The sequence below is a fragment of the Haliaeetus albicilla genome, chromosome 11 (assembly GCF_947461875.1).
Source record: "Haliaeetus albicilla chromosome 11, bHalAlb1.1, whole genome shotgun sequence".
Lineage (NCBI taxonomy): Eukaryota > Metazoa > Chordata > Aves > Accipitriformes > Accipitridae > Haliaeetus > Haliaeetus albicilla.
Window position 1 is genome coordinate 28564590 of NC_091493.1, and position 27346 is coordinate 28591935.

Sequence of the window (27346 nt, forward strand, 5' to 3'; positions counted from 1 at the left end):
ATTTTAAATAGATACAAATAGATAAATGAAGTCCCACATAATCACAGTGATTTTGCTTCTAGCTGAACCAGTGTTAGTTTTTTCAACAATGGTGGCAAGGATGAAGTGCTTCAATACTCATCATCACCCTGGAAATAATTTCCATGAACCTGCTTTAAAAGAATACTGAGAAAATACACTGTCCGGTCCCTTTGATATTAAAACTAAAGAGGGAAACCCTTGCTGGACCTTCATATCTTGGTCAGCAGCAGGAATCCAACAAAGGTTAGTGGGTGGTTTATTTGATAGCCTGTATGTAGTGGGATAATAGATTCAGACAAGCTCTCAATAGAAAACTATGTTATTAAAGATCACTACCAGCATTAGCTCAAACTGATCCCTATACCTCAGCTTCAAATAAATGTGAACTCCCAGTTTTTTTGAAACTGGTTCTTTACCAGTTGGAAGCACAAGCCCGTTAGTTCAGCATGTGGATGGAAATTGTCACTGCTTTTAGCCTGGTGCTATACCATGCCTAGTGACTATAAGGACTCCAGGCTCCAAGGTTATGAATCTTCCACAAGTGATAAAACTGACTTTCAAATTTATAAATAAAAAATGAAACTGGATGAAATTCCTTGAAGCTACCAAAAATGAAGAAAGCAAAAACCCTTTGCCCAGCTGGTGATCATTAAAAAAATGAAATGCAGAAAAGTCACAATGGTGGTAATTTATTGGCTTGCTCTAACAGAAAATTGTTTAACATACCTATAATTCATGCTCCATCTCCATTCTTTCATAAGTCATAGTAATTACTACATGTCCCAAAGGGCAAAGAAATAAAGAGATACTCAGTAATAGGCCTTTTGTCTTCTTTTAACAGGACATGCATATTATCAGCACCGATGAGAATCAGGTGTTTGCAGCTGTTCAAGAATGGAACCAGAACGATACGTACAACCTGTATATCTCAGACACCCGAGGGGTGTACTTCACCCTGGCCTTGGAAAATGTGAAAAGCAGTCGAGGACTGGAGGGGAATATCATCATTGACCTTTATGAGGTATGTAGTAAAGGTCACCCTACAAGGAACAGCAACTGCTTGCTAGTTCAAGCAAGTGTAAATCTCTTACTGACCTTCCAGGATCTTAATTTGTTTTGGGATCAGCCCAGAGGCATTTCCTGGATTTGATGCTGAGCTGACGCATGTGGGAATAGATGCGATACATTCTGCTATAGGTGTGATGACTGGTTGTTTTCAAGACAATGACTGGTTAGCTATGTGGCATTTCCAAAAGGAAAACCGTTATCTTTCTCATCCTAACATGGATGTCTAGAGAAGCTCTCAAAATACTATTTTTCCCCTGCGACAGCTAGAGACACCTGCTCACAGGCAGGGAATGTGGATTCCACTTTTGTGAGCACTGAGCAGTTTATGAATTATAAGCAAAAGTTTATAGGTGCCATTTGCCCAGAGATAACTGCTGGATAACTTCTACCCTGAATCATCTTCCATTCTCATTCTTCTGTCAGGCCTTTCAGCCTTGGCCAACAGCAGTCCCTTCAGAGTACTTTTTCCAGTTCCTGGTTTCTTCAGAGCGTTCTGGTTTTGGTGTGTCTAAACTCGTTGGATGGAAGATCTGCTGAGATTCAGGGATCAGTGCTTTGCCAGCAACAACCAACCAGTAATACTAATAGTAATGGTTGCAGGCTGACTTCTACTGTTACGTGGAGAAATGTTTTTGCAGTTACATGTAGAAGTTAAGATTATACATTTATTTATTTCAGCCAGAATAATGCCCATTTAACAACATCATCAATTTGTTTACAAAAATCCAGGTAGGTTAAGGCAATGAGAGAAAACTCACAAATAACGCATGGGTCAGTATGAAGGGCAGGCTTTACATTTTATTTTCACCTAGTTAAATGTATTTTCCTGCCTCTGAAAAAAAGATATATTTCTGTGTTGTGATGAACCACCTAAAATAAACATGCATCATCTCCCATTCCTGGGCAAACTCTGTGTTTCCCAGCTGTGTATCATCGACTCTTTACTGTTAAATGCTGATAGAGATTTTCACAGGGTCATTGAAAGGGTAGTGTCGCTCAGGGGGCTTTAGAGTAGAAGGATTTACATCCTGGCTGCTGCCAGGAAGGCGCGAATTTGCAGCAAGTTCCTTCTTCCTGTCTCACTTTCACAGCTGTGCAGCAGAGACCAGACTCAACACAAAATCTTCTTGGGCAGATTTTGACAGGACCATATTCTGCTGGAATGGGTTCTGCTGCCAAAAATCAAAACATTTGGAACAACTGGGTTGATTTTGACAGAATTTGGGAGTGGAAGTAAAGTGAAGAAATCAAGTTTGCAAAACATCAGTGTTTCAGCATATTCAGGATATCAATCATTTGTGTAAAAGGAAAAAAAGACCAACACAAAAGGATCCCACGCTGCTTCTGTTATGACCTGCTATCTCCTACGTTATGACAATCTGGGGAGGGAGTGGGGCAGACCACACGCTCAAACTCACAGAGCTCATTTGTGACATGGTGCATGCTGTACCTTCAAGCCCATCATCAACCTGCCTGCAAGCACTTAAGGATATCCAAAAGTGGGCTGTTTCCTGGGGATTTGCTCTGTGAACATCCTTGTCTCTTTCTTCCAGAGGGAGAGACTGCACGAGGCCTTTCAGCTGTGCAGGCATCATCGAGATGTGCTTGTAATGCCATTCACAGTCTTCTAAGGCTGGATTGAGATGACTTTATTGCTTTTTCAGAGACCTTCCATTCCTGAGAGTGCTTAGATGGGCCTCACTTTTGGCCTGTTCTTCCGATGTATTTTTTCATCTCTCTCCATTTTTCCTAGGTAGCAGGGATCAAAGGCATATTCCTGGCTAACAGGAAGATAGATGACCAAATCAAGACTTTCATTACCTACAACAAGGGCAGAGACTGGCGTTTGCTGCAGGCACCAGACACCGATGTAAGAGGGGATCCTATAGTTTGCCAGTTGGTGAGTGGCAGACCTTTTCCAAAGCACATCTGACTCTTTCAGAGCTGCTCACTGGGTTAACAAAACTCTCCCTATGTTTTTTTCTGTGTTAAGTGAATTGAGCAGATTCTTTTTTTTTCTTTTTAAGGGAAAATTCTGTCCCTCTTTCTTGAGCTTTTTTATGGAACTTAGGTCAGAATAAGAAAGTTTCTGGGAAAAAGTGCTCTAGATCAAGTTGCTGGTAAAAACAAGTGCAGATATGCTTGTAATGCAGTGTTCCTGCTTCTCTTGCTCTCAGCTACTTTTATGATCATTATTCAGAAAATGAACATATGCTGCTATTTGTAACAGTGCTAAGAACAGAGGGGTCATTTTCAGAAGGATCGGAGCATCTGTGTGCAGTCGCCAAGGGTTCCTCTGGTATTTAACTTGTTGCATATTAAAGCTTCTGCCTTTTGTTTGTTTCCTGTCAACAGCCCTTTTGCTCATTGCACTTACATCTGCAACTCTCGGAGAATCCGTATACTTCAGGAAGCATTTCCAGCAAAGAGACAGCTCCTGGGCTGCTGGTGGCAACAGGTAAGAACATAAGCGCTTCTCGCCACTCACCCATGCCTCACTGGGAGCCTGAGAGTATATGAGATGTTTTCTGTTGGTGTAAAAGCTTTCAGCTCTGTTTCAGCAAGTGCTGAGCTAATTCACATGAACTCCTATTTGCTAGGAGAAGACATGTGGGCCCTGACTTCAAAAAAGGTAATGCCTGTCAGGTATTTGTTGCTCTACAATAACCCATATGCAGGTCTAAGCCCACACCTGCAAGGGATCATTACCAACTGGCATTACTAACTCGTCTCACTTGACATCATTACAACCACTGATGTAGGTGTCTACCTGTTTGCTGGAGTTACCATGAATGAGAATAGGGTGTATAATCATGGCTATGCTCTTAGGAGGTGTCAATACATTCCACCTTTTGAGCAGCAAGCACAGAGTTGTCACAAAGCCTGTCAGGTGAAGCCTGGACCTCATGAGTGCCTGTCTTGTGCATGGCACCTACTTTCAACACTGTATTGCTCCAAGACTAGCAGCACTTCATCAACTCTGCATGGGTCATTCTTGTCGTGGGTTGTTCTGCAAAACAGTGCTTTGGCAGGTGGTGATGTTTTAATGGTGACCTGCTACAGTGCTTCACGGTGGCAATGGCTGACCCACTGTAACTACTCTGACAACCATCACAGGCCCTGTGTGCACACAGCATGCAGCCTGATCACGATGGACGGAGCTACCAACCACACTCAGAACTCCCACAGCTCTGTGGGAGCTGCTGGGCTAACAAAGTGCTTTCTGAATGGCTGGTGCTATTGAAAGTTGGCCTCTGAAGCATATAGGCTGTCCTGCCTTTTCACAGAGAGGCTCCTACATATGCTGAAATATGTCCAAATACTTGACCGTTCTTTCTAAGGCTCAGTTTATCTCTGTCCTGTTCAGCCTAGCAGTGTCTTGCAAGTGTGTCATGTTAGCTTATTGCCTATATGAATTTACACTCTTTCTTCCCACCATTTCCATTCTCACGTCCTTCTGTGCTTCCATGTGTCTGCCAGACTAGCCCAGAACCTGAGAGACGGGTTCCCTTCATGACATTTATATCTCAACAAGGGAAACACCATGCGATTTCCAGTTCACTGATCCAGGCCAAATGGGGTGAGATAATTTGGTTTAAACCTCCAGATCTTCCTATGAATAGCCAAGTGGAGTCATCACTCCTGGCAGGTCACACTTGCTAGATGGATGCTTAGGAGCAAGTCCTACTCATGATGCTGTGATTGCAGAGGCTTTTTTTCTTTAACCTTTTAGGAAGCAAATAGAGGCAGCAGGACAGTGAGATTCTAGGCATTGATCTAAACTGTCAGTAAATGAGGTTCTTTTTAAGCTGCCAGTGCATGGGATGAATGCTTTCCCAGTCTAACAATTAACCTTTAAAAGGCAGAATATAATTTCTGTCTTACTGCTTTGTAGAATAAAAAGCTTAACCTGTTGGGAATATACACATCTGTTTCCACTAACCAGTTTCACAACAACGGGAATGTCTCACCGTGTTGGCAAATGTGTTCCAGGATAAGCATTGCAACTTATTCTCACAGGCATTGGCTGTTCAAACACTCTGTGTCTTACTCTTTGATTTACAGTGGTACATTTCCAGCAATGATTGGAAACTCAGACTCTTGATATGAGGACAGAGGTTGGATTCTTGCAAAAGGAAGAATTATGTTTTAGTATCTAATTATACAGCTGCCAAATCCTCTTGACTTGTTTGGGAGTTAGTTACGTTTGGTGGCGGTTGAATCCATGTAGCTGAAACTCGATGGAGAGAATGAAGAAAATAATGGAACAAGTTTCCACAGGAAAACAGACAGAAAGAATTGATAGCAACAAGATCACACATTTTTACTCTCTTTCCTTGCCACAACCTGGAAATCCCTGTTTGGAAAGTTGGTTTTCCAGTTTTGATATTTAAAATATGATGATACAAAACTTAAGTTTCTGCCTTTAAGTCAGTTTCTAATTCCTGAGGAGTTCCACTCATGATAAAACACTGGGCTAAACAGACCTTTGGACTGACACAGTAGATTTATCCTCGTGAACCTGGGTGTCTCTGTAGACTGTCCTTCTACATGGTTGCCTGCAGCAGGTTTTCCTTGTACCTTCATCTAAAGCAGTTGGTCACTCTTGCTGGTGTCAGGGAAGAAGATTAGGTAGTTGGACAGTGTGACGTTTCCTACAACCTGAGCACTGATGGCAAAGCCTTTCTTGAATTGTCCTGCCTCCCTGAGCCAGGAATTTTGTTTTTTGAAACAGCGTCATCACAACAATGTGGCTAGTTGGATTCCATGATGGTGACAGGAGAGAGTCAACCTGCATCTGGGTTTTAATTTCTCATTTTTCAGCATTAGATGTCAGAAATTTAATTAATATTTTCATTAGTGTGTTTTTATTATGCTCTTGTTGGTGCTACAGATGTGTAAGATTGCCAACTCTCCCTTTGCTATTTTTGAAGAAAAAATATTAGTTCTCCCTTCCTTCCATGGAAATTACAGCTGCTTTAAAACCAGTCTTATTTGGAAGGTGTAAGAGTGGCTCACTGGGTAAAGAATTCATGGGTTTTGAATAAAGAAGTCATGGGTTTGACCGCAATATGGTGGCTGGGGGCCATTATCATTGGGAGGCCTTCTGATGGAGTATCTGTCAATGTTACATCCGCCTTCTTCCTATGGGACAGATGTTTACACCACCAGAATCCCACCTAGCACTGATTGAAGGTACTGTTGACAAACCAGCAGAAAAAAAAATTCTTGGGTGACTGTGCTAGCTTTTCCCTGAACTACTGGGTGCTTAGGAAGTGGGGAGATGAGAACAAATTAATTTAGAGAAGACCTGCATTGTTCAGTGAGCCTGGTGGCAATTTTAACTCTGGAAGCAGAAGCAAGATGCTGACCTCAGGGCAGTGTGGGGAATAAGCTAATAAGGTTTATTCAGAGCTTGTGCAAGTTTTTCAGATATTGGGCATCTCTCTCTTGCAACTATTGGTAGATGCTCAGAGATTCCAGAGGGCTGGGGTTTAGTCCAAGTTCATTATTTTCTCTGTATTAAGGTTTATCGCTGCAAGATTTGAGGTTCTCTCTGCTGTCTCAGATGAGGGACCTTGGAAAAAACCCTGTTTAAAGCTCTGATGTAGTGTCTCCACATGGCATTCTGCTGTGCTTTCTCTATATATAGTTGAGGTTGATGTTTGAGCTGTTCTTTGCATTGCTTTGATGTGTGGCATATCCATTCCCTAATGCAAGGTGAAGGCACAGTAGTTCACCCTATAAGGCTGTCAGCAGAACAGTTTCCAGCATAATGGAAATTACAAGATCAAAATTAAGAACTGTACCAAGTAACCAGTAAGTTTAAACTCACAATTTGGGACAGCTAGGTCAATGCGAATAATCAACATTGTCTAGAATGCTGTTCAGTCTGGTTTCTACCTCTCTGCTGCAAAGTCATCTGACCACCTTAATTCTCTGAACTGTTTTTGCCCCCAGGTGAAGTTCATACCTAAACAAACAAGATTTCCTTCAAGTGGAACTTATATTTCATTACTTCACAATCCTCATTAATTGCAAACCATTTGTAAACCTAGGAAGAAGCTTTGTTTATTTGACTGCAGGTTCTGAGATCAGTTATGTGTTCGAGCATTTTGACAGAATCTTGAGTAGACTTTCTAGCCCCATAATCATGGGCTTCACTGGGGACTTGGTTTCACCTTTAAACTCAGCTGTACGAGTAACTTCCCTTTGGATGCTCTCTCTTACAAGAGAAGTAGAGACAGAGGTAATTACCTTACCCTTGACAAAGACTGACACATCACAGAGATGCAACTCACCAGCCAGAGCACAAAGACTACAAGTTCAGAGAAAAATGTGTACAGAACGAAATATCTGGAGGCTGGGGACAGTGGCCACTATTCTGCTGCCATTCTGATGATTTGTAGGCACCAAATGGGCATGGGGTTTCATACACAGATTTTTGAGTATGTAGGTCCTTGCCTAGAGTAAGCCTGCCTTTAGTGGCTTGCAACTGTGAGCAATGCTATCTGTTGGAAAAATAAGCTTGATAATACTCTTTCTCCCCAGTGCCAATTTTCAAATGGCACAGCTCTTGTAAATGAATGTTGCGACCTGACCATGGTGGTGTTTTTAGATCAGAATAGAGTCAAGAACAGCAAAAAAACACTGGTCAGACCAAGTAATTTTGGTTTCTTGGAAAATGGAAAAATGCAGTTCTATGTTCATCCATACAAGAATGTCTGACACTTGCTTGTGTTGCAGGTAATATTGGCTCTGAACTTTCCTACACTGATGTTGGCGTGTTCATCTCTGCTGATGGTGGAAATTCCTGGAGACAGGTATGTTTTGCAAAGCGAAGGAGAGCATGGAGCCTTTTGCTATTGTTCTTCTGAGTCTTCCCTTCCCAGTGCGGTGGAGCACTCATGCAGTACCTAATTTGTTTGCAGATCTTCGAGGAGGAATACAATGTGTGGTTTCTGGACTGGGGAGGGGCACTAGTGGCCATGAAACACACGTCAGTGCCCATCCGGCACATGTGGTAAGAAACTTGTTACTCTGAGAAGGTTTCCTGATCGGGATAAGCTGACAGTTGTGCTAATATCTCTTGCATCGCCTGGTCAACATCTGCTAGTGTCTACAAAATGAGCAAATGAGATCATTCTTATCTGCCTTTTACGGTCATTTAGGTTTTGTTGATTAGCATAATGGTTATTGTACCATTTTATAACTGTAATGGCTATATCCATAATCACACACATACGTGAATTACTCTTTGCACCAGTAATGTACTGTGAGAATTCAGGTGGGGTTTCTTTCCCACAAACACGTATATACTGAGTAAGAAGTCATCCTTTGTGCTTCAGGTATTTCTGAGAGGATGTGTCCCTCACTTCTACTTTTTGTTTACAGAATTTACTATTAAACTGGTGAGACAGATAAAGGGAGGGAGAGGAGAGGGCAGTAGGTGTTGATAAGGACAATAGAGATATGTTGCTAACGTCGCTGTCTCCTATAGGATTCCGCTATCAATTTCCAGAGGTACTGTGGTGGCAACTGAATAGAGTTAGAGGTGGAATAGGGCAAACTGATTTCTCAGTTGAAGATACTGTTTTGCTAGAAATGGGCTATAACAGTCTAAGCACTAACAGTATTTTTCAAAATTATCCTCTCCTTAGCCTTTGCCCCTCTCACTCCTGCACCAGCTAAGCATTGGAGAGAGGCATTCTGAAATTCAGAACCAACCTTTTTACAGAAAATGTGTGTATTAGCATCACCTTCAGTCTCTGGTCTTGAGTGAAAGAGGGGCATGGCTAGTGGACTGACCTACCCAGCTTCTAATGTTGTTTAGAAATTAATTAGTTAGAAATAGCCTTCAGAGACAGGATTTGTGTTCCTGTCTGCAAGATTGAGTCATCTCTCAGCTTGATGGTGTTAAGCACATGTCTGTCTCATGCTTTTCATGCAGAACAGGAAGTGTGGTCTTCAGTCAAATAGAAGAAGAAAGCAGTGGTGTTTGGCAGCAGTGATGAGGTGTTAAGGTCTCCTCTACCTGAGTCATTATTGTACAAAATCCTTCAGTTAAATTACAGTCATTCAGAAGCTGGAGACCTCAAGACAGGCTGTCTTTACCCATCACAAACTAATGTTCCAGAGATGTACCTTAAGAACGTTAATAGCTACTTTTTCAATATGAAAACCTTTTGGACCTTCCAGACTTTTCCTGACCTGACAGATAACTCTGCGATGACTGCAACATAGATTTCTACTAAAGTTTGAATATGTTGCATTTGAGCACATTTCTTTACCACCTGAGCTAAATAAATGACTGCTTTAGTTTTGGTGTGATAGTGGATTGTTAACCACAGGATGTATTGGCTCATATTCCTAAGGATTTGTAATTTTTCTAGGATAGGGGAATCAAGTGTTGTCTAAGAGGTCTGTGCCTCCATGTGGGATTAAAAGCAAGTTATTATATGCAAAATGAGGGTTGTGACCTTCGTCTTGCTTTCTAGTGTTCAGGAAACAGGTTGTTTGTTTTATCATAAACAAGCTTTTTGCAGTCATAACTTAATATATGTAGCTGTGCTGAGTCAGGGCCAGGGCTTAGTCTAGGCCAGCATCCTCTTGCCAACAGCCTCCATAACTGGACATATAGAGGAGAGTATTAACAGGGCAGACCCATAATGATGCTTCACCAGACTCCAGCTTTCTGTCTGTAGTTAGAATGTGGTGTTGTGTGACTAGAAACATTTGCCTCTGATAGGTAACTCACTAGTCATGACTCTATCTGAAGTGCCCTCAGGAAAGAGGACATCAAGACCATGTTGAAGTCTTTAGACCAAACCAAGACAATGAGCCAAGACAGGAGAAGTGTGTGTTAGCCAAGGGTATGTGTCACCAGCAGTAGGTACATCAGGCTGTGGCAAGTTGAGCTCTGGAAGAGTGAAAGGTGAGCCACTTATTGAAAGAGCTGTAAGTCATGTATTAACCATTTATTACTATACCAGGTGTAACTGTTTTAATGGCGTCTTACCTTGTGAAGGCACTTTGGACGTAAAAAGCACATAACATACAAGTGCCTTAGATGTTGGGAAAGACTTGGTCACAGGTTGACTTTCCATAGGAGCTGAGAGCTCAGTTCACCTTTGCTTTGCAGAGGTTCCTTTCAGCTGTTGTCCCTTTCTACTAAGTCTCTTGAAATGGCATGTGCACTACTATGAGTGCTCCACCTGCTCTATTAAATGAGTAGTGATTTAGAGCGGTTATCAATAAGCTCCAACAGGTTTCCTCCAAAATTGTACCCTTAGGGGCTTTGGAATTTGCTTCATATTGCCTCAGTAGGCACCTGTTTTATGGGCAGGAGTGGAATAGATTAAAGGGTACATGTATATCTATTAGTTCTCAGGCTGAGACATTGTACAATAAGTCTCATCCTGGAGAAAAGAGGGGCGGATAATTGAAAAGCCAAGAGAACTTTAGCTAAGCTAATGAAGCATGCTGTTCCCCAGAAATTGAAATGCTATTTAGATAGATAAGCATGCAAGTAGAACAGCATACAAATGCACAGGTGTATGGGTAGATACATACATTTAAATAAATAGATTTAGGGCAGATAAGCTTTTTGTATGCTGTTGTACTCCCAGCTTTCAGTCTTTGGTCTATAGTCAGCTTCCTATTCTGGCAGATGTGCATTGTGAGTCAGGTGAAGGTGTTTTGCTCGGTGCTGTGGGAGGCAGATTTTTAGGGAATGGTGACTGAAAGCCTTGGCTTTCCACACTAGAGATCTGAGGTTGGTGTAACCCATTGTTTGTAATACATATTACACCGGCCTCCTGATCCTTTGGCGGCATCTCAGATAGTGTCCCTGATGCTACCTACTTGGAGTGGAGAGGGTTCAGTTTCCAGCAAGACCCTCTCAGACAAATCCAGGTGCTCAGATGCATGTGCGCGTGCACACACACGCATCCCCCCCAGCTTTCCTTGCTTGGAAAATAAGGCAAACATTTTTAAGCTCACTTTAAAATAAGAAACGTTTCCTGCTGTTCAAAGAAGTTGTTTGTGCCATGATTGTCTCTTTGGTAATGTCCATCGAGAGTAATCTGTCAGCCTTCACAGCCCAGGTACCTTGCAGAATTACAGAGAGCTCTGTGATTACCCTGGTGGTAGAGGATCAAATAATTTTATAGCCAATAAACCTTTGCGCTTCTCTGTTTGTTCTTCCCGTGCTGGTGTGATTTGGAGCTGAAATTCTGCGCAGAAATTGTGCGGGAGCGTTTGTGTGGAGAGTCTGGGGGCAGAGAGGAACTTGGCTGCTTTCAGAACTGCTCATGGGCAGCAGCTCCGGGATCTGGATGCTGACAGCCTGCAGGTTGCCCGTCTTCCCTGCTGCAGTAGCAGCTCGGTGTGCACACCCTCCTCTGGCTGTTTTCTGCGCTGTTGTGGGCACAGGCCATCAGGGCGACGTGGGCGCTGGTGGCTCCCTGAGGCCCGGGAAGCCGGGAGCCCACCGAGGTCCCCGGGACAGCAGGATCTCGCAGCCAGCGCCCATCCGACCACCCCAGGCAGGAGCAGGGCAGCCAGGGGCAGCCCTAGGCCCGGGCATCAGGCAGCTCGCCGGGGACAGGGACGGGCCGAGGCCAGGCTGGGACGTCGGCCTGCGAGCCAGGGCCGTGGCCGGGCAGGGCTGCGGCAGAGCTGGAGCCTCGCGCTCCTGTGGTGTCAATGGGGCTCCTGGGCCACGGATGGGGTGGGGGGAGGCTGGGAAGGGGCACTAAGGCAGAGGCCACCAGGGTCCTGACCCAGTCTGTCTGCTGGTGTGGTCAGTTAGACTGCTCATTCACTTGTTTCTTTGCAGTTGGCAGACACAGAGAGGTTGCCGGGGTGTAGCTGAGAGCAGGGTTTTCTAACCCTCCTCTGCTAATCTAAAAGTCTGTTGTGCTCACTCTAATTCAACCCAGACCCCGTCAGCTGGGTTAGGATACACGTGCTTTTGGATAAAAACAGAAAGTAAGGCGCATGGTAGTTGTGGGGAGGGACAGATGATCAAAAGCCACTGAATTACTCTGGCTTGTTACTGACAGTGTGAACACTCTCAGCTTCTAAGAAGGGAAATGCTTTAATTTTAACCAGCATACGACTTTGCTTTACAACTGTAACAGGCAAAGAGCGCCCAGACTAACCACTGACTGTGGCTCAGTTTGGCCTCCTTCCTGCACCTCTCTGTAAAAATGGAGACAACCTCTGAGATGGCATGCAGAGAAGTATCACTAGGGCCAGAGAGATTGTAGCTTATGCCATATGGCATCGATACACATGTGGGTCGAAACATCCCGTGGTGTTGACAGCAATTTTCATGCATTCAGGCCAGGACTGCTTATGCTCTGTGTGATGCCTCATGCCAGGTGCTATTGCAGATCCAGAAACAGGACTTGGCAATGCCCCTTGATCTCTTGAGGTCTGATGTACAGCTGGATCAAGTATATCCATGTCCTTGTTGCCAGTGTTTATGCTTTCTGAGGCTTTGATCTTTCAAAGTACAACAAGAGCATGAATTAGGGGGCTGGGAAATGGCAAAAATTGGTGCTCGTCTATAAATCTAGCTGCTGGAGCTTGCAGACCTTAGCCAACATTTAATTGCTGCAGTTGTTCTAGAGTAAGTCTTTTTATGTGTATAAATCTTGTCTGCTTCTATCCCAGGGTGAGTTTTGATGAGGGAAGATCCTGGAGTAGATACAGTTTCACATCAACACCACTTTTTGTGGATGGATCCCTTGTAGACCCTGGCATAGAGACCCAGATAATGACGTAAGTATAGCAGCTCTTAACTTTTTAAAAATGTGATGGCAGAAGGGGTGCATGGAGATGTCCAAGTGCATGGTGAGCCTCATGATGTGCAGCGCAGCATTGTGTAGCTACACGTGTAGTGTTGCATGAAGGTGTGGTGCTGTTTTGTGGTTTTTGCTGATGGTCACAGACCCAGGTGAGGTGTCCATGCATCATTTGGCAAACAGATGATGGAGCCAAACTCTTCCCAGTAGTGGCAGGGGGTATAACAAGGAGAGATGGTCCCAAGGTGTAGCTTGGGAGTTCAGATAGGACAGTAGCTAAATCTGCTTCTCTGGGGAGCGGTGTAGCCCTGGTCAGGTTACAGAGAAGTTGTGGTGTCACCATCCCTGGAAGTTTTCAAGCCTTGGCTCGATGAAGACACATCTGCCCTGATCTATAGTTGGTGACAGTCTGTCTTGGAGTAAGAGCTTGGACTAGTGATATCCTGAGGTCCCTTCTCATAAATACTGCTGAGATTGTGTTCCTTGGATCTGATGGCTCAAGGACTGCAGTGCTCTTCAGAGGCCAGAGACCTGTGTGGTTGCACCTAATGTCAGTTCAGTGCTTGCTCCAGTTGTGGAGCTTGACTGTCTTTTGAGATTGCTGCTGGGTATGAATATCCACAAACCTCATTGCTTGCTATCCACAAACCTCATTGCTTGCTATCCACATTCTGTGCTGTACGTCTGGTTTGAGCTCAAGTTACAGGTGATCTAAGTGTGCATGTGCAGAGCTGAGCTCAAAATAACCTTCCTGGTCTGGGGCATAGTATGCTATGATTCACCCATACCATGGAGTGAAGAGCCTGGGCTGGCATTGAAGGTGCTTGGACCTTCCTCCTCCCAGGAGTGCTGAAGCACTGGGTAGGGCTGGTTGAATTGGTGGAGTAATATTGGCCCAAGAACAGGCCAAGATCTGAGTTTAACAACCAGGGAAGAGAGAAAACTTTTTAAGTTCAAAGGCATTTTCAGAGTCACCCAACGTCTTGCACAAAGCAGATCAGAGCATTCTGCTCTGGGATTCTGAACAAAGCAAGGACTAGATGCACAGCCTTCATTGCCTGCAGAGATGCCTTCTTACCTGTATTTTCTCTGAGCTGGCTGGAACAGCTTTCTGAAACGGATCAGAAAGCAAGGTGGCTAAGATGCATTAGACTGAGGCACACCTGCGAAGCATATTTGCAGTGGCATGAAGGAGTGCCTTTGGCTAATAACATCAGACACTGTTGCAGCACTCCAGCTCGGGGCAGGAGATATACCTAAATTTCACATTGCAGTTAGTTTTCTTTTCCTGCTTCCTGCACCTGAAGTTCCTGCAGATTTTCACTACTTGTAAGAGAAATGAGATTCAGGCCCAGTATATTTTCTTCTAGGCTTCAGTCCATCTGCCTACTTACGTGGCAGAAATGTGTAGGTGGATCTCATTGCTGGTGTCACAGGTAGTGACAGACTGAGAGTAGACTGCTGGGTATGCTTGTCATCACTTTCTGAGGGAGCTTGGATCAGATAACTGTTGTGTGTCTTAGGCATTTCTGCTAGTGATTTGAATTTATTCCAACTGGGTTGCGTGATTTGTGTTGGTATGCCTTTCAAAAACCAGACCTACATCAGTCTTAAACAAAAGTGACTACGTGGTGAGGAGCGGTCTGTACTTGCAGTTGAGATCACCTTAGCTGCAAGAAAGGGGCTGGGGGAAAATCCTCTTCTGGCAAAGGGTCATCTGAGCTGGCTTCTTTGCCATCTATGCCATGACAGAAGTGTGTTTGTGCTGTAATCTTAGCAGGATCAGGAAGGTGTAGCCAGCTCCTGTATAGTCCATCTATATCTCCTGTGCTAAAGTGTCCTAGCAAGGCCAGGCTAAGTAATTATGGTTATCCTTTATGCCTACAAAGCATAGGAGTGGCACTCTTGAGTTTGTTTCCCAAACAATGCGGGGGCACAATGAGGCAGCCTCTGTGTCTATGTCACAGACAACTGTTGAGATTTTATTGGAGTAGAGGTGGTATCAATTCTGGTAGGGTTGCTAGTTTTTCCTTTACTACAAACCCATGCCTTGACTTTGGATTTTTCTTCATAAAAGTGGAATACTTGTTTGTGTAGAAGAATAGATCTGTGCATCTGCTGCCTTGCTATCTGCAAATATTGTCCCTGTTTTTGCAAAGAGCAAAACACAACAGTATGTGATATACCTGTGAGCCTTTTCACAAGACTTCTGTGAGCATCCTGTTGGGGAAATATACACCAATCCCCAGCTAAAGATTAGAGCCTGCATTCTGTTCACTCCACGCCTTTTTCTCTAAATGCAGCAATAATGTGTCACTTTCTGTGTTGGTTAATATGGTGTTTTTCTGTGAAATTCTTTGTGCAATGCACAATGTGTATCACTGTCCAACAACACACACATGCAGACACACACACGTGCAGAGACAGATCTGAGCTCAAATAAATCTGCACATCAGCACCTTCATTGAAATCAATGGAGCTAATCAGTTTCAACTAGCTGTGGATTTAGCCCATTTACTTTATAAATCAATGCAGTTTTCTTTTGAGATGAAAGATGCATTTTAAATCTAAGGTTATTGTTACTTTTATCTCTGTAGTCTTCTGATGGAGAATGTAGGAAGTGAGTTATCTTGCTGAATTTTGTGTATCAGCTTTGTTAAGAGCTGACATTTTCTTCTGAAATCTTTGCAGGCATATTATTATTATTATTGCTATTGTTATTGGCATTGTTTTCATTATTACTGTCATCATTAGCAATTTTTTAAATTGTTCTTAATAGTCTGTAAAAGCCATACAAAGAAATTTCACATGAAACTTGCCATAAAAGTTTAGAGAAATTCCTATCCAAAGCATTAAAGGAACTGAGGAGGAAAGAGCCCATTTATAAAGCCTGTATGAAAACCATTTCTATGCAGATCACTTAAGTATTTCTCACAATGAGAATTTTAGTGAACTCGTGTATAAGGGCAGTGTAGGATCATGCGGAGCTTGTGGAAGCTTTGGCTGAGAAGAAATCAATGCCTTTCTATTGCTACTGGCCATACTCTGAAACAAGACAACACATGGTGGTTAGAGGTACATGGAATTTGTGTTTGTGAGCAGAGATCCCAGTGATTTCAAGAAGCTGGTGAGAGGAGCACAACGGTTTGGGACTAGCATCCCGCAGCTGACGATGGGATCAGTGGGAGCTCTTAGAGTAGAAGCAGGGCTGAGGCAGAGAGACCAAGACTGTGCTCATATTTGTGTGCTGCCAAACTGGGTAGGTTAGTGGCTTTTTAAGATTTGTTTTTCATCCTGGAAAATGCAAAATATTTCATCTAGTAGTCTTGTCTGATTCCTGTTAGGGAAAATTTCTTCCATTGATTTGCATCAAAGTGGTCTGTGTTCAACTACTTCAAAAAATAATATTCTGAGGGGAATGTGTATTAAATAGTCATTATACTCCAACTGTTATTAACATATTGCATTATTAACAATATTATTATTATACTATCTTATTAAAATCAGTAGATCAGTAGAATGACTATTATTCCCAATCTTCATTTTGTGGCACGTCCTCTGAGGGGCTCTTGGGGCTGTAGGAAGCAGCAACAGTTTTAGCACAGAATTTCATACCACTTCCTGGCTGTTATGTGAGCAGTTGCAGTATCTGTCTGGATTGTATGAGCATCCTACACTTTTTGGACCCTCTGTGCTTTGTGCTGTGTATACATGCCCTAAGACAGTCCTAAGGAACTTACCAGTATGGTAAAATCTGTAGATTTGCATATAGGGGCATTATATGATTCTGAATATTTTTGTGTACTTTGAAGTGGGAGCTGCTTTTAGTGGGGAATTGGGCAAGATGTCTTGCAGAGGTCTGTTCCAACTGAAATTATTCTATGATTTTGTTATTTCATACGGATGTAAGGGTGCAAGAATGAATTATTTCCTTACAAGCATAGCTGAGTGGTCTCTGCTAAGAATGTAGTTATGTGACACACAGGGAAGTACCACAAGACTGTGAGCTGGTCTAACTTGGAGCTACTGCCTAACCAAGATGAATCCACTCTCCCTTCCTCCATTCCTGGCTGATCATCAACTTCTGCAGTTCCTTTTGCTGTTGTTTTGACATTCATCTCATCTGACAAGATGGTCAGTTCAGCTGCCTTAGTGTCACAGCGCTTCGAGAGATGTGTACCAAAGCACATTGCAGCTTTTGGTGCAGGTGTGAGGAAAGCAGCTGCAGAAAACAAAGGGTCCTTTAGGAAAATAACTCAAATGCCTAATGGCAATGGGTTAGGCATGTTCTTAGGTAACCCAATGAGTGCCTGGAAAGCACTAGTCTTTTTGAAATCCACAATTTTCTAACTTCTGTCCTGTAGCCCTCACTGCCAACTAGTGTATCTTTTAATGATTTCACCTTCTAATGGGTCAGATATAACATTTCTGTGTTGACAAGCCATAGGCACAGCATGTTACTTGCTTGAGGTTGTCCACCAAGGGAGAGGAATCAGATTGTATTCCCCTTCCAGTCAATTGTGATATTTCCAAACAGAAGCAGTATTTGCTTGAGAGGTGTGCTAGTGTGTACCATTCAAATCAGACACAAGATGTTTTTGTGGGTACAGAGAAGGGCTTTATATTGTTCCAGCTCTGACTCATAATTGTTAGCCCTGCCACTTCATCTCCTGTGCTAAGCAACTCTCCAAATCTACGTAAAGAGAAATAAACCTTTTTGGCTTCACAGCCCTGCAGAGCTTTGCTATCATTTTAGCAGACTCATTATATGTGTGTGTGTGCAGACACTCATTTATAGATGGGGATCATTAAGTTTGTGCTGAAAAATATATATTTATGTAGACACACCCACATGTGTGTATATAAATATATATGTGTTTCTATGTATGTATACTTAATGATCCATATATATATATCCATGTATGCATCATTGAGCATTAACGTTTTCACTGAGAGGATTTAATACAAGCTGGTCTGCCAACATTGCTGTGACTGCTGCCCTTGGCTATGTGTATGTTAGAAAATGTTCCTGGTTGAAAATGAACAGGTTATAAGCCCTGGCCCTTTCTAACACCTTCTCATTTACATGGTGATGCAGCTTTACCAGAGATGAAATGGGAGCATTTTTTTTCCAGGAGACCCATAAAATTACTGGCAATCCATCACTGGGTGATGGAAGAGTGGGGCAGAATGAATAAGTAATTGAGAATTGTGGGAAAAGGTGAGATGAGTGCCAGGAGAGGTTTGAAGTGAGAAAGAGAGCATTACGAGCACAGGCCATACTGAGTCAGACTAGAGGTCCCTCTAGCTCAGTTTCATGCTCTAACAGTGGCAGGTAAAGGGTGCTAAAAATATATATTAAAAAAATTTATCATTCCCTTGTACACTTTTCTCATTTACAGAGATTTGCAAATAAGGCACTTAGCCAAACATAGTATTCTTCGTATTTCTAAGACATTCATGATTTTTTCTACTTTTTGAGTTTGTTTTCCCCTAAACCCCTTTAAAAATTTAGCAGTCACATTATCGTGTGGCCAAGAGTTCCATGAGTTAACTCTTAATCTGAAGAACTGACTGACTTGTGGAAGACATCAGCAAAGTATGTACAGGTATGAAGGCAATGTGGGCAGATTCTGATTAGCACTCAGCAGAGATTCAACAGACTGAGTATGAGAGAGGGGCAATAGCTCCCAGGTCCAAGCTCCCACCGAGTTCAAAACTACATGGGAGCCAAGAGTCATTTTCCTGTCACTTTCTGATAAGGTGATTATCATCTTTCCTGTTTAAGCAAGGCAACATTCACTGCCTTCTGCTCAAGTCTTGCTGTCACATTTAAAAGCTGATACAGGAAAGAAAATTACAAGCTGACACAATGTCCTTGAAAGATTCTGCCCCTTTGCATAGGGGTAGGGAGCTACAGATCTGCCACCTCTGAGTGGCTGTGCTGAGAAAAGTAAGGCGACACCAGAGAGGTGATAGGAAGTAGTGCCTTTGCTGCGATGTGGTCAGAGGAGCTGGTCTTCTCCCTGCTGGGCCAGCCTTTGCCCTCCACAGTTGGCATCCCTGCTAGCTAGCAATCTCAGCAGACCAGAGGTGAGTGGATGGCAGAAACACCAAGAGACTGTTTTTCTTAGAAGGAATTGAGGTTCTTGCCCAACATGCACAAAGACACAGACACAGTGTTCCTCAATTCTTGTGGCCCAGCAGAGGCCTTCAAACTCTCTTGCCATCGATCTGGTGTCTTTTCACTTCTTGAGAAAAAGAGAAAGAAGTTGTCTGAAAAAAAGACAGATTTTCTTCTGCAACTTCTGCTGCTACTGAGCTCAACAGAAGATTTGGTGAAGAGGGAATCTGGAGGAAAGATTTAGCCGGAGGTCTGTAGAAAGCTAAATCCAACTTGCAGCTTCCAGAGCAGAAAACAACAGAAGGGATCATGTGTGGTGGCTGTTGTGATGAAGGATTCTATCCTTATTTATCTTTACTTCTTTTGGGAACCAGGGCTGACCAGCCAGCCTGTGCATATTCTCAGGCCTACCAAAACTGCGGGGTTTTTGAAAGATTGTAGGGCAGATTTCAAAACCTGGTTTATCCAGGTTGCGTAGGTACCATTAGATACCTAGAAAGGAGCAGTAGGTTTTAATTGTTGTCCCCATTGTGGTTTTATCTCGCATTTCAATTTTCCTTTCTTTATTGCAATATCTGGTTTTGGTGTGACCATCTTTGTTATTGGCTATGGATTTTACTGCAAGGCTCTGATATGTCCTTGTGAGTTCATTGCACTGTCCTCACTCATGGGGCTGTGCAAACTGCAGTGTGTAAACCTACATAAGGACTCTTCAGAATAGGATCCATGAAATTAAAATGAATCTGTGAAAATAATGACTGCACACAGAAAAAAAAGTAAAATTTAAACTTGATCTGAGAACAAAAATTACAAATATAATTATTAAGTTAGGAAACCAAAACGATTGAGAGGATATTGGCATTTGCTATGGTGAGCTGTATTCCTGTATCATCTGATCTAATTTCAAAACCTTCTGGAAATAATGAATAGCTGGGACTTTGCAAGAAAATGATCAATCTGCTAATGCCATCAAGTGACTTTACAATGGACAAGAAAATGTGTGTTATAGGAATTCCTATTTTATCCCAGCAGATGATCAGTTTATACCCTGGAGTAAGACAGTTGATTACCCATATCATTATCTTCATTTGCAAGACTTAAAAACATTATTAACGATCACAGATTAATCAGTGTCAGTTCCTCCTCCCATCTCCCTCCCTGCCAGAAGAGTACTCTATTCGTTAGCCTTTGGATTGCTGCATGAATTCACCTAAACAGTCCACAGAGGCACAATATTGATTGTGCTGCTGATACTTGCAGTATGAGCTGAGGTCTTTCTGTGGCACCTGAATAGACAAATCAGGTGATGAGAATGTCTGCTTAGAGTAATCTTTCTGAGACAGCATCGTGTGATTTATTGGGCCTTAGGAAGAGGATGTCTGTGACCTGAGATCAGTTCCCAGCAGTTGCGCCATGTACTCAAAAGATTCCTGGCAGAAGCCATAACACATAGTGAAGGCACTGGGCTCTGTGGCATGTGTTGTCTATCTTTGGCTTTCTGGGGCTAACATTACTTTCATGGCTGTCAAGTGCTATTTATGGACAGTAGATAAAATATTATGCTAAAGAAATCTACATCTTTAGTTGTATTCTGCATGTAGGGAAATTGAGGCAGAACAAGGGACATGCCCGTGGTCAGTCACTCAGCAGGCTGTCATGGGGAGAGCTTGGCATTGAATCAGGTCTTCTGAGTCCTAGATGAGTACCCCACTGTGCAGACTTATCCCATTCCTTAGGGGGACGGAGATGCTAAGTCATGTCTGTAATGCTCAGACAAGGTGAATGGAGAGGTAAGGATGTGCAGGGAGGAGGTCTAGAAAAAGGTGTGCTGACTGGAGGCTTTTATTCACTGAAGTGAATAAAAAAAGCCCTCCACAGAAGGAGCCAGAATGAGCAGCAGGCTGATACATGATTTCTTTTCCCTAAGTAAAAGGACAGGTTTTGCCTGATGACAATACAATCCAGATTTTCTCATCTAGAGGCTAACGTGCTTTGTTTCTTGTGCTTTTAAGTAAGGACAGATGAGTTATAGTTCCTGTGCTGTCCTTCTGCTAGCGGCTGGGCTGTACAAAGCACTCAGACCTGGTGTGGGGTGCACATATATGTTCCTCAGTCTTTCACCTTTCCGTTAGAGCAAATCATGAAATTTTCTGGTGCCCTGATCCCACCAGCCCTCAGGGGACTGAGAAACCATATAGCCTCAGCACCTTTTCAGCTCAGCCTGGCCCTGATCCTGCACGGAGCAGAGGGTGGTACAGCACACCAGTTTTTCTGGAAGCAGGGAAGGCTCAGCGCTGGGTTGGCTGCAGAGTTCACTCTAAAAGATTTTTCATCATTGGGCTGCAGCGAGTGGTGGAGAGCAACTCTCCAGAGGAGCCATACTATAGTCTGAGGAATCTTACATAGTTCAGGTAGTGCTACAAGCCTTTATTCCCAAGGAGAGCTTGTCCTTATATGGTTGTTGTATACGGTTTCCTTGTTTCTTGATCCCTTTGACCTGAACCTGTGAAAATTCCCCCACTGTAACTGGTCAGCCACCTCGCCATGCTGTTTTCCAGCCAGGTACAGATCTCATCCCCTCTTCTGAGCTGCCTTCTCTCTGATACCCTGTGCCAGGCAAAGCTCGTCACCCTGCTCCACCACAGACTGTCCCTGTCATGTGTTCGGAGCTTACATGTTCTGAGCAGTGGCTTCCACGTTTGTGTTAGACATCTCTGGTTGGAAATCCGCTGATTCATAGGATAAAAGATTGAAATGACTGAACATGCTGTGTTACCTAGCTTCTGGCAAAGGGGCAGCACCTGCCTCTGTTGCGACCACAGACCCATTAGTGGAGGAAACACTCAGATTGCTGATACCTGCCAGTATCTTTTCTAGAAGAGGGAGGCAGCATCTTCAAGTTTCAAAGCCATCAGAAAATGGTTGTCTTTGAGTGCTTCGAAGAAGAGAGAGAATGCTTCTGAAAAACAGCATTAAAAATTAACGTCCTTTCCCAACCCCCTTCCCAGGTGTCTCACACTCCCTTTCATGTTGCTGGGATTTCTTTTGAAGCAATTGTCATGTAAAGTGGTTTGGGAACATTGGCAATAAATTTTTTAGAGACCAGATTTCAAAAGGTTTGGTTTATCATTCTATAAGTTCTTATTTTGATAGCACTTTGTATTTAAAAAAAAAAAAAAAAAAAAAATTAAAAAAATCCCTGTCTTCCCCATTGCCTTGTACAGCATTTGTGCAGCTAATGGAGAAATCGAGCCCAAACTGTAGGGCTGCTTTGTAATTATACGTTCTGCAGATCACTTACTAATTGCACTTGGCATTACTTGCTCACTAAAAGATCATGCTGTACCATGTCATTTGCAGTGGTTTTCCTCTTCTGCTGGTGCTTTAAAGGAAGTGCCCATTGAGCTGATGAATAATCATCCCAAGACTGTTTTCCAAAGCTGAGGGAAACGGGTCTGCCATGATTGTACTGCAGGATTTTTATTGCAAGATTTTGATTTTTCTCTGTATTAACAGAAACTCTTCCCCTGCCCATCTCCTCTGTCCCTCCTGACCTGAAATCTGGCAGTGGTGCAGCTTTCCATGACCAGGTCAATATGGATTGCTAGTCAGTGAATCCGGCCAACACTTTGAATTTCTCTTCTGTGGAAAATCTCCATGTCATGACATTCAGTCTCACTTGGAAGTGGAAATAAACCAATTCCTTCGGATTTCATCTGCATGAGAAATTCTGTGAAATTCTGGTTTGACCCTTCCCTTGGGAAACAGTACAGACCAAGATTTTCTTGAACAAATTTGTCATCATGCAAGCTGCGTTTACTGCCAGTATATTCTTGGTAGTTTCACTGCTGTTGGTTTTTTCCCCTCTGAATAGTAGCAGTAGAACAAGGCCTTATATCTGAGATGATCTATGGGAATTACACTAATTTGTAACAGCTGAAAATCTTGATCCAAATGGATGGTATATTTTATTTGGAAGAAAATGCATCTCTTCCTTCTAGAAAAAAATGCCATTTTTCTTACTCTCTATCCACAGATAGAAGTACAGCAGCCCTGAATCATCACCCAGTTGCCCTCAGGCTACTGTTCTAGTTAACAGATCAGCCAAAAGCAACTGAATTAAAAGCTCCAAAGTGGATCCTAAAGACAGTATTTATTGTTTAGGAAGAAAATTAGACAGTGTTTTTTGTTGGCAATTGCCTGCCTTTCCAGTGTCATCTTTCATCTTTTATGTTTCCTTTGTTTCTAGTCTCTTGCTCCCTGCATCATCTTGCCAGACATGAGACAGTATAACTCTCACTCTCCCTCTTCCACTCTCCCTAGTTGCTGATCTGTGTCTCTTTCTGTTAGATTCTACTGTGTTGTCTCAGTCCCTTTCCATCCAATTTCCCTGTAACTAGTGACCTCCTTTAATGCTAATTCCATCTAAATCCTAATAAAAAACAAGCAGGAGGTTACACAGCCCATTTGGTTTTCTCTAAAGTCATGGTTTATGTTTAATTCATGGGGAAATAGCTCATCTCTCACTCCCCATTCATAAAACCTAACCCCACCAGCACAATTTGCAACTGTTCCATTGCTGCTTGTGTGGTTCTGGCCCTAAAAGCTCAGCCTGCACATAGGAGCTAGTCTTGCTTTACTGCTACTTTCTTACAGAGAGATGGCTTCAGATCCAGATTTCGTAACAGGCCCTCTTTTTTGTGGGAAATTGTCAGCATTTTCTTTTATTGTCTCGAAAGCTATAAATGTCAACAAGTGATGGAGGTACATTTATGTACCAAGTCCTTCTGTAAGTGTGTGCACTGAGCCAGGATCTCTAGCATAGGCTCACCATTTTCTCAGGTAATGTAGGACCAGCGTAGCCTGGCTATTGGGGAGAAAAATCCAAACCAAATTGAGGCAGTTATGGAAGTGAGAGAACCTTGTACAGGGACATAGTCAATTCTCAGCTAGAACTAATATGTTTGGCTGGATCTTGACTCTTTCTGCTAGGCCATCCCCCCATCTCTGGTCTGTTACCCAGCACTCTGGATCAGACAAAATGGCAGCAACTGGTTTGTGTTGCCTCCATATATTCATGCCATGCCGATGCTGAACTAATCAGTTCTTCTGGAGCACGGAGCACTGTGGTATAAAGTACAATAACCGACAGCAAACCCCAACTCCGATCTGGCTAGGCTTCTTAGCTCCATCCTAGTGCTGGTTGTGTAAGTGTCAGAACAGGTCTTGCAGAAGAGCTTTATTCTCCAAGCTTGCCAAGAGCCACAGGAATGGAAATGCAGAGCTTAAACATATGCAGGCTTTACCTGGCAACTGCTCAGGTCCACATCTACACAGCATGTCAAAAGTTAAATGGCTTTAGAGTTCATGAGAGCAGACCAGCCAAATTTGAATAGCTCTGGTCCTTGACTTTTGCAATGACAAGTCCAAACTGATGCTGTATGGACCTACCCTGAGTGACTATGAGTCAACCCATCTGATATCTATCCAAGCTGTTTGTAGAGAGGAACTCTCCAGTCTTTGCTATGCCACAGAGCTCTGCTCATGAAACCACATTGGTGATATTTGCTGGGAAGGGAGGTTCACCTTGGATACCTGGCGAGCTATTAAAATTGCAGCAGTAGCAGCATGTGCTTCTCTTTGCTGGACGTCAAAGAGAGAATGAGCATGTTCGGTTGTGGTGGATTAACCACTCAGTGCTCCTGTAGCTGTGATTGACCAGATCTGGGGCTCCCCCTGGTTTTGGTGAGAGAACTTCATATCCTCCAGGGGACTAGAAAATAAACACACACTTGTTTCCTTACCAGGAGGTGTTTCTTCCAAGTTGTGCTTCATAGCACTTCTTGGGTTTGCCCATTAAATAACTGCTTCTAGCACTACCTGTTAGAGGCACAGATGTAAATAAAGAAAGATTTTAACTGAGATCAAATGGAATCTTGCTTGACTTTCTCTCTCTACGTTCCCACAACAAAAGCACAGATTCAGGCCAACTGAAGCATTTACTGATTTGGGTGATTTTACTGTTGGTGATTTTTTGCTTGCTAAGACACTTCCTCTGCAAGCATTTTTCTTTTACAATAAAAGGGGAAAAAAAAAGCAAGGTTGGTTTCAGGCTTTCCTAAATGAAACAGTCTATTTATGATGACACTGCAATTACCTTTTCTTTCAGTATTATCAATTAGAGTATATATCTGGCTCTCTTTCTATCTAGCTTTTTGTTGATCCATCCATCATCTATCTGCTTGTGTAGTTCATCTCAAAAGGTGCTGTCTATCAAGTATATTATATTTTTTGCTTGTATTTTATTTTTAGGTATTCAAAATGCTTAAAACTTAAACAGTCTAATCTGTAGGGCCTAATCTTGTTAAAATCTGACTTCAGAGGCCCCCAGGGTACTTTGTGAGAAGCAAAATGAGGTACCTTTTCATCTCTCTCACCTTGTTGATGTCCAGTGGAGGAAAAATGCTTTAGAAAGGAGGGTACATTTGATGGTTTGTGTAGCGAAGATGACCTTATCAGCTGCTTCCTTCCTTTGTATCCTCAGTCATCTGTCTCACTGATGGGCACAGCTGAGGACAGGAGGCGTTACTAGAGATTTTGAGCATAATCTCCCATTACACGCTAAGGAGCTAGGCTGACTAGTGAAGATAGAAGTCCTCCATCTATATTTAGACTAGACCAGCCAAGTACAGACAGCTTCAATGCATGCTTGCTCCATGTAATGTCCTGCCAGTTTACTTCAGAAATGATAGAAGGGGACTTGATTTAGGCATGAGAAAACATTTGCATTTCCATGCTTGGGCAGCTCATCTGAAACTGCCAGCAGGGATAGATCCAGATGGATACAGCTGATGCCTTTCCCGTGAGCAATACAGGAGGCTATTACTTGAGAAGATCTATTTCTCATACACTAGGCAGGGACAGGACATGAATCTATGGACCAGAGGTGGTTGAGTTGTTATCTTGTGACCCTCTATTCATTCTGTTGACCTGTCAGGAATAAGCAGTATTGAATTACATAAAAAGCACAACTATCAACAATGCAAGGAATGATAAGGCAAAAGCAATGCAATTTGAGAAGAGAACACTGTATAAATGTAAAAAGCCTTTTAAATAGTTTCTATACAAGGTTATCCAGTCAGTATATACCGCATTTGCAAGTTATTGTGTATTTAAAAAATTAATGAAAGATATAATTATAGCAGCATTACCAATGACCTTTTGCAAAATGACTCCATCATGAATCTGTAACCATTTCAGAATTGTTTTCCAGGTTCCTAATAATTTTTCTGCCAATTAATGACATCTAGCCCTGGCAATAAAAGCCTTGCCTTGTTTCTCCAAAGAGGGGATTGGGAAGCGTTTTCTGGTTTCCTAGCAATGGTTTCACTGTGAATTATGCATAGAGCCAGTTGAGAAGATGCTGTCCTATTAGCTAAGACTTTATGTGGAGTTTTAACTGCTTACTCTGAGGGACCGAACAAAACCTATCCTGTCTAAAGCCTGTAAATTACCATTCTGTGGCTCAGGTTGGAGAACCTTTGTTAAATTGAGCTTAGTCGGAAAACTGACTCTGTCTAAATGCCATCTGGGTTCTTGTATTTATTGCTTCTCAAGGACTTCAAGATCAGACTGCTTAGATGGAAAAAATCAAAACATACTTTTTGTGTTGGCTTCACAGAGTTGGACCTTGAAAACCCAGTTCCATTCTTTTGTCTTCTATCCTTGCAACAAGTAATTAAGAGCTTTCAGTTGGACCATGGTAGACAAAGTTATTGAGGCAAAATTCATAGTACTTTATGCCCCCTTCCCCCCTGTATCATCTTGATAGTTTAGCTATATTTATTAAAAAAATCCACCTCCCTACTTTAGTGAGCAGACACTAAGTAAATGAGAAACAAAGGCACATGGGAATCAGATAAGTTAAATGAGATGATATCTTCAAAGCAATGTGAGGATTCACCAGTTTAGTAGGGAAAAATAAACTCCCACCAATCTCTTTTTCCATCTCTTTCCTTGGGACTTGTTTTGTCCAGCCACACTGGATACAGAAATCCAGATGCACATACTGGAGCACTTAATGCTAAGCACTTACTGATAGCCGAACTCTAGCAGTTTTAAGATGTTGCATCTCTCTGCTGTTTGCCTGACCCTCTGTGTTGGGCCTAGCCACCCCAGAACAGATATGGTGGGGAGAGGTCTTGTGTATGCATCTTAGTCACTATGGAAAAATATCCAGTGATGTAGTTTATGGAACTGATGAAAGCAGGGTTCAACTGCAATACCTTATTTTGCTCAGTCAGGGTTTGTTCCCTGTGAT

General features: G+C 42.7%; 1 protein-coding gene across 1 annotated transcript in view; it reads left to right on the forward strand.

Annotated features, from left to right (window-relative positions):
* SORCS3 (sortilin related VPS10 domain containing receptor 3) overlaps positions 1–27346 on the forward strand; it is a 315097-nt gene that overhangs the window by 242955 nt on the left and 44796 nt on the right. The window contains exons 9-14 of the mRNA XM_069796927.1: positions 863–1042; positions 2843–2989; positions 3445–3547; positions 7837–7913; positions 8022–8113; positions 12772–12879. Of these exons, the coding sequence (XP_069653028.1) occupies positions 863–1042; positions 2843–2989; positions 3445–3547; positions 7837–7913; positions 8022–8113; positions 12772–12879 (707 nt within the window). The remainder of the gene's footprint in view (positions 1–862; positions 1043–2842; positions 2990–3444; positions 3548–7836; positions 7914–8021; positions 8114–12771; positions 12880–27346) is intronic.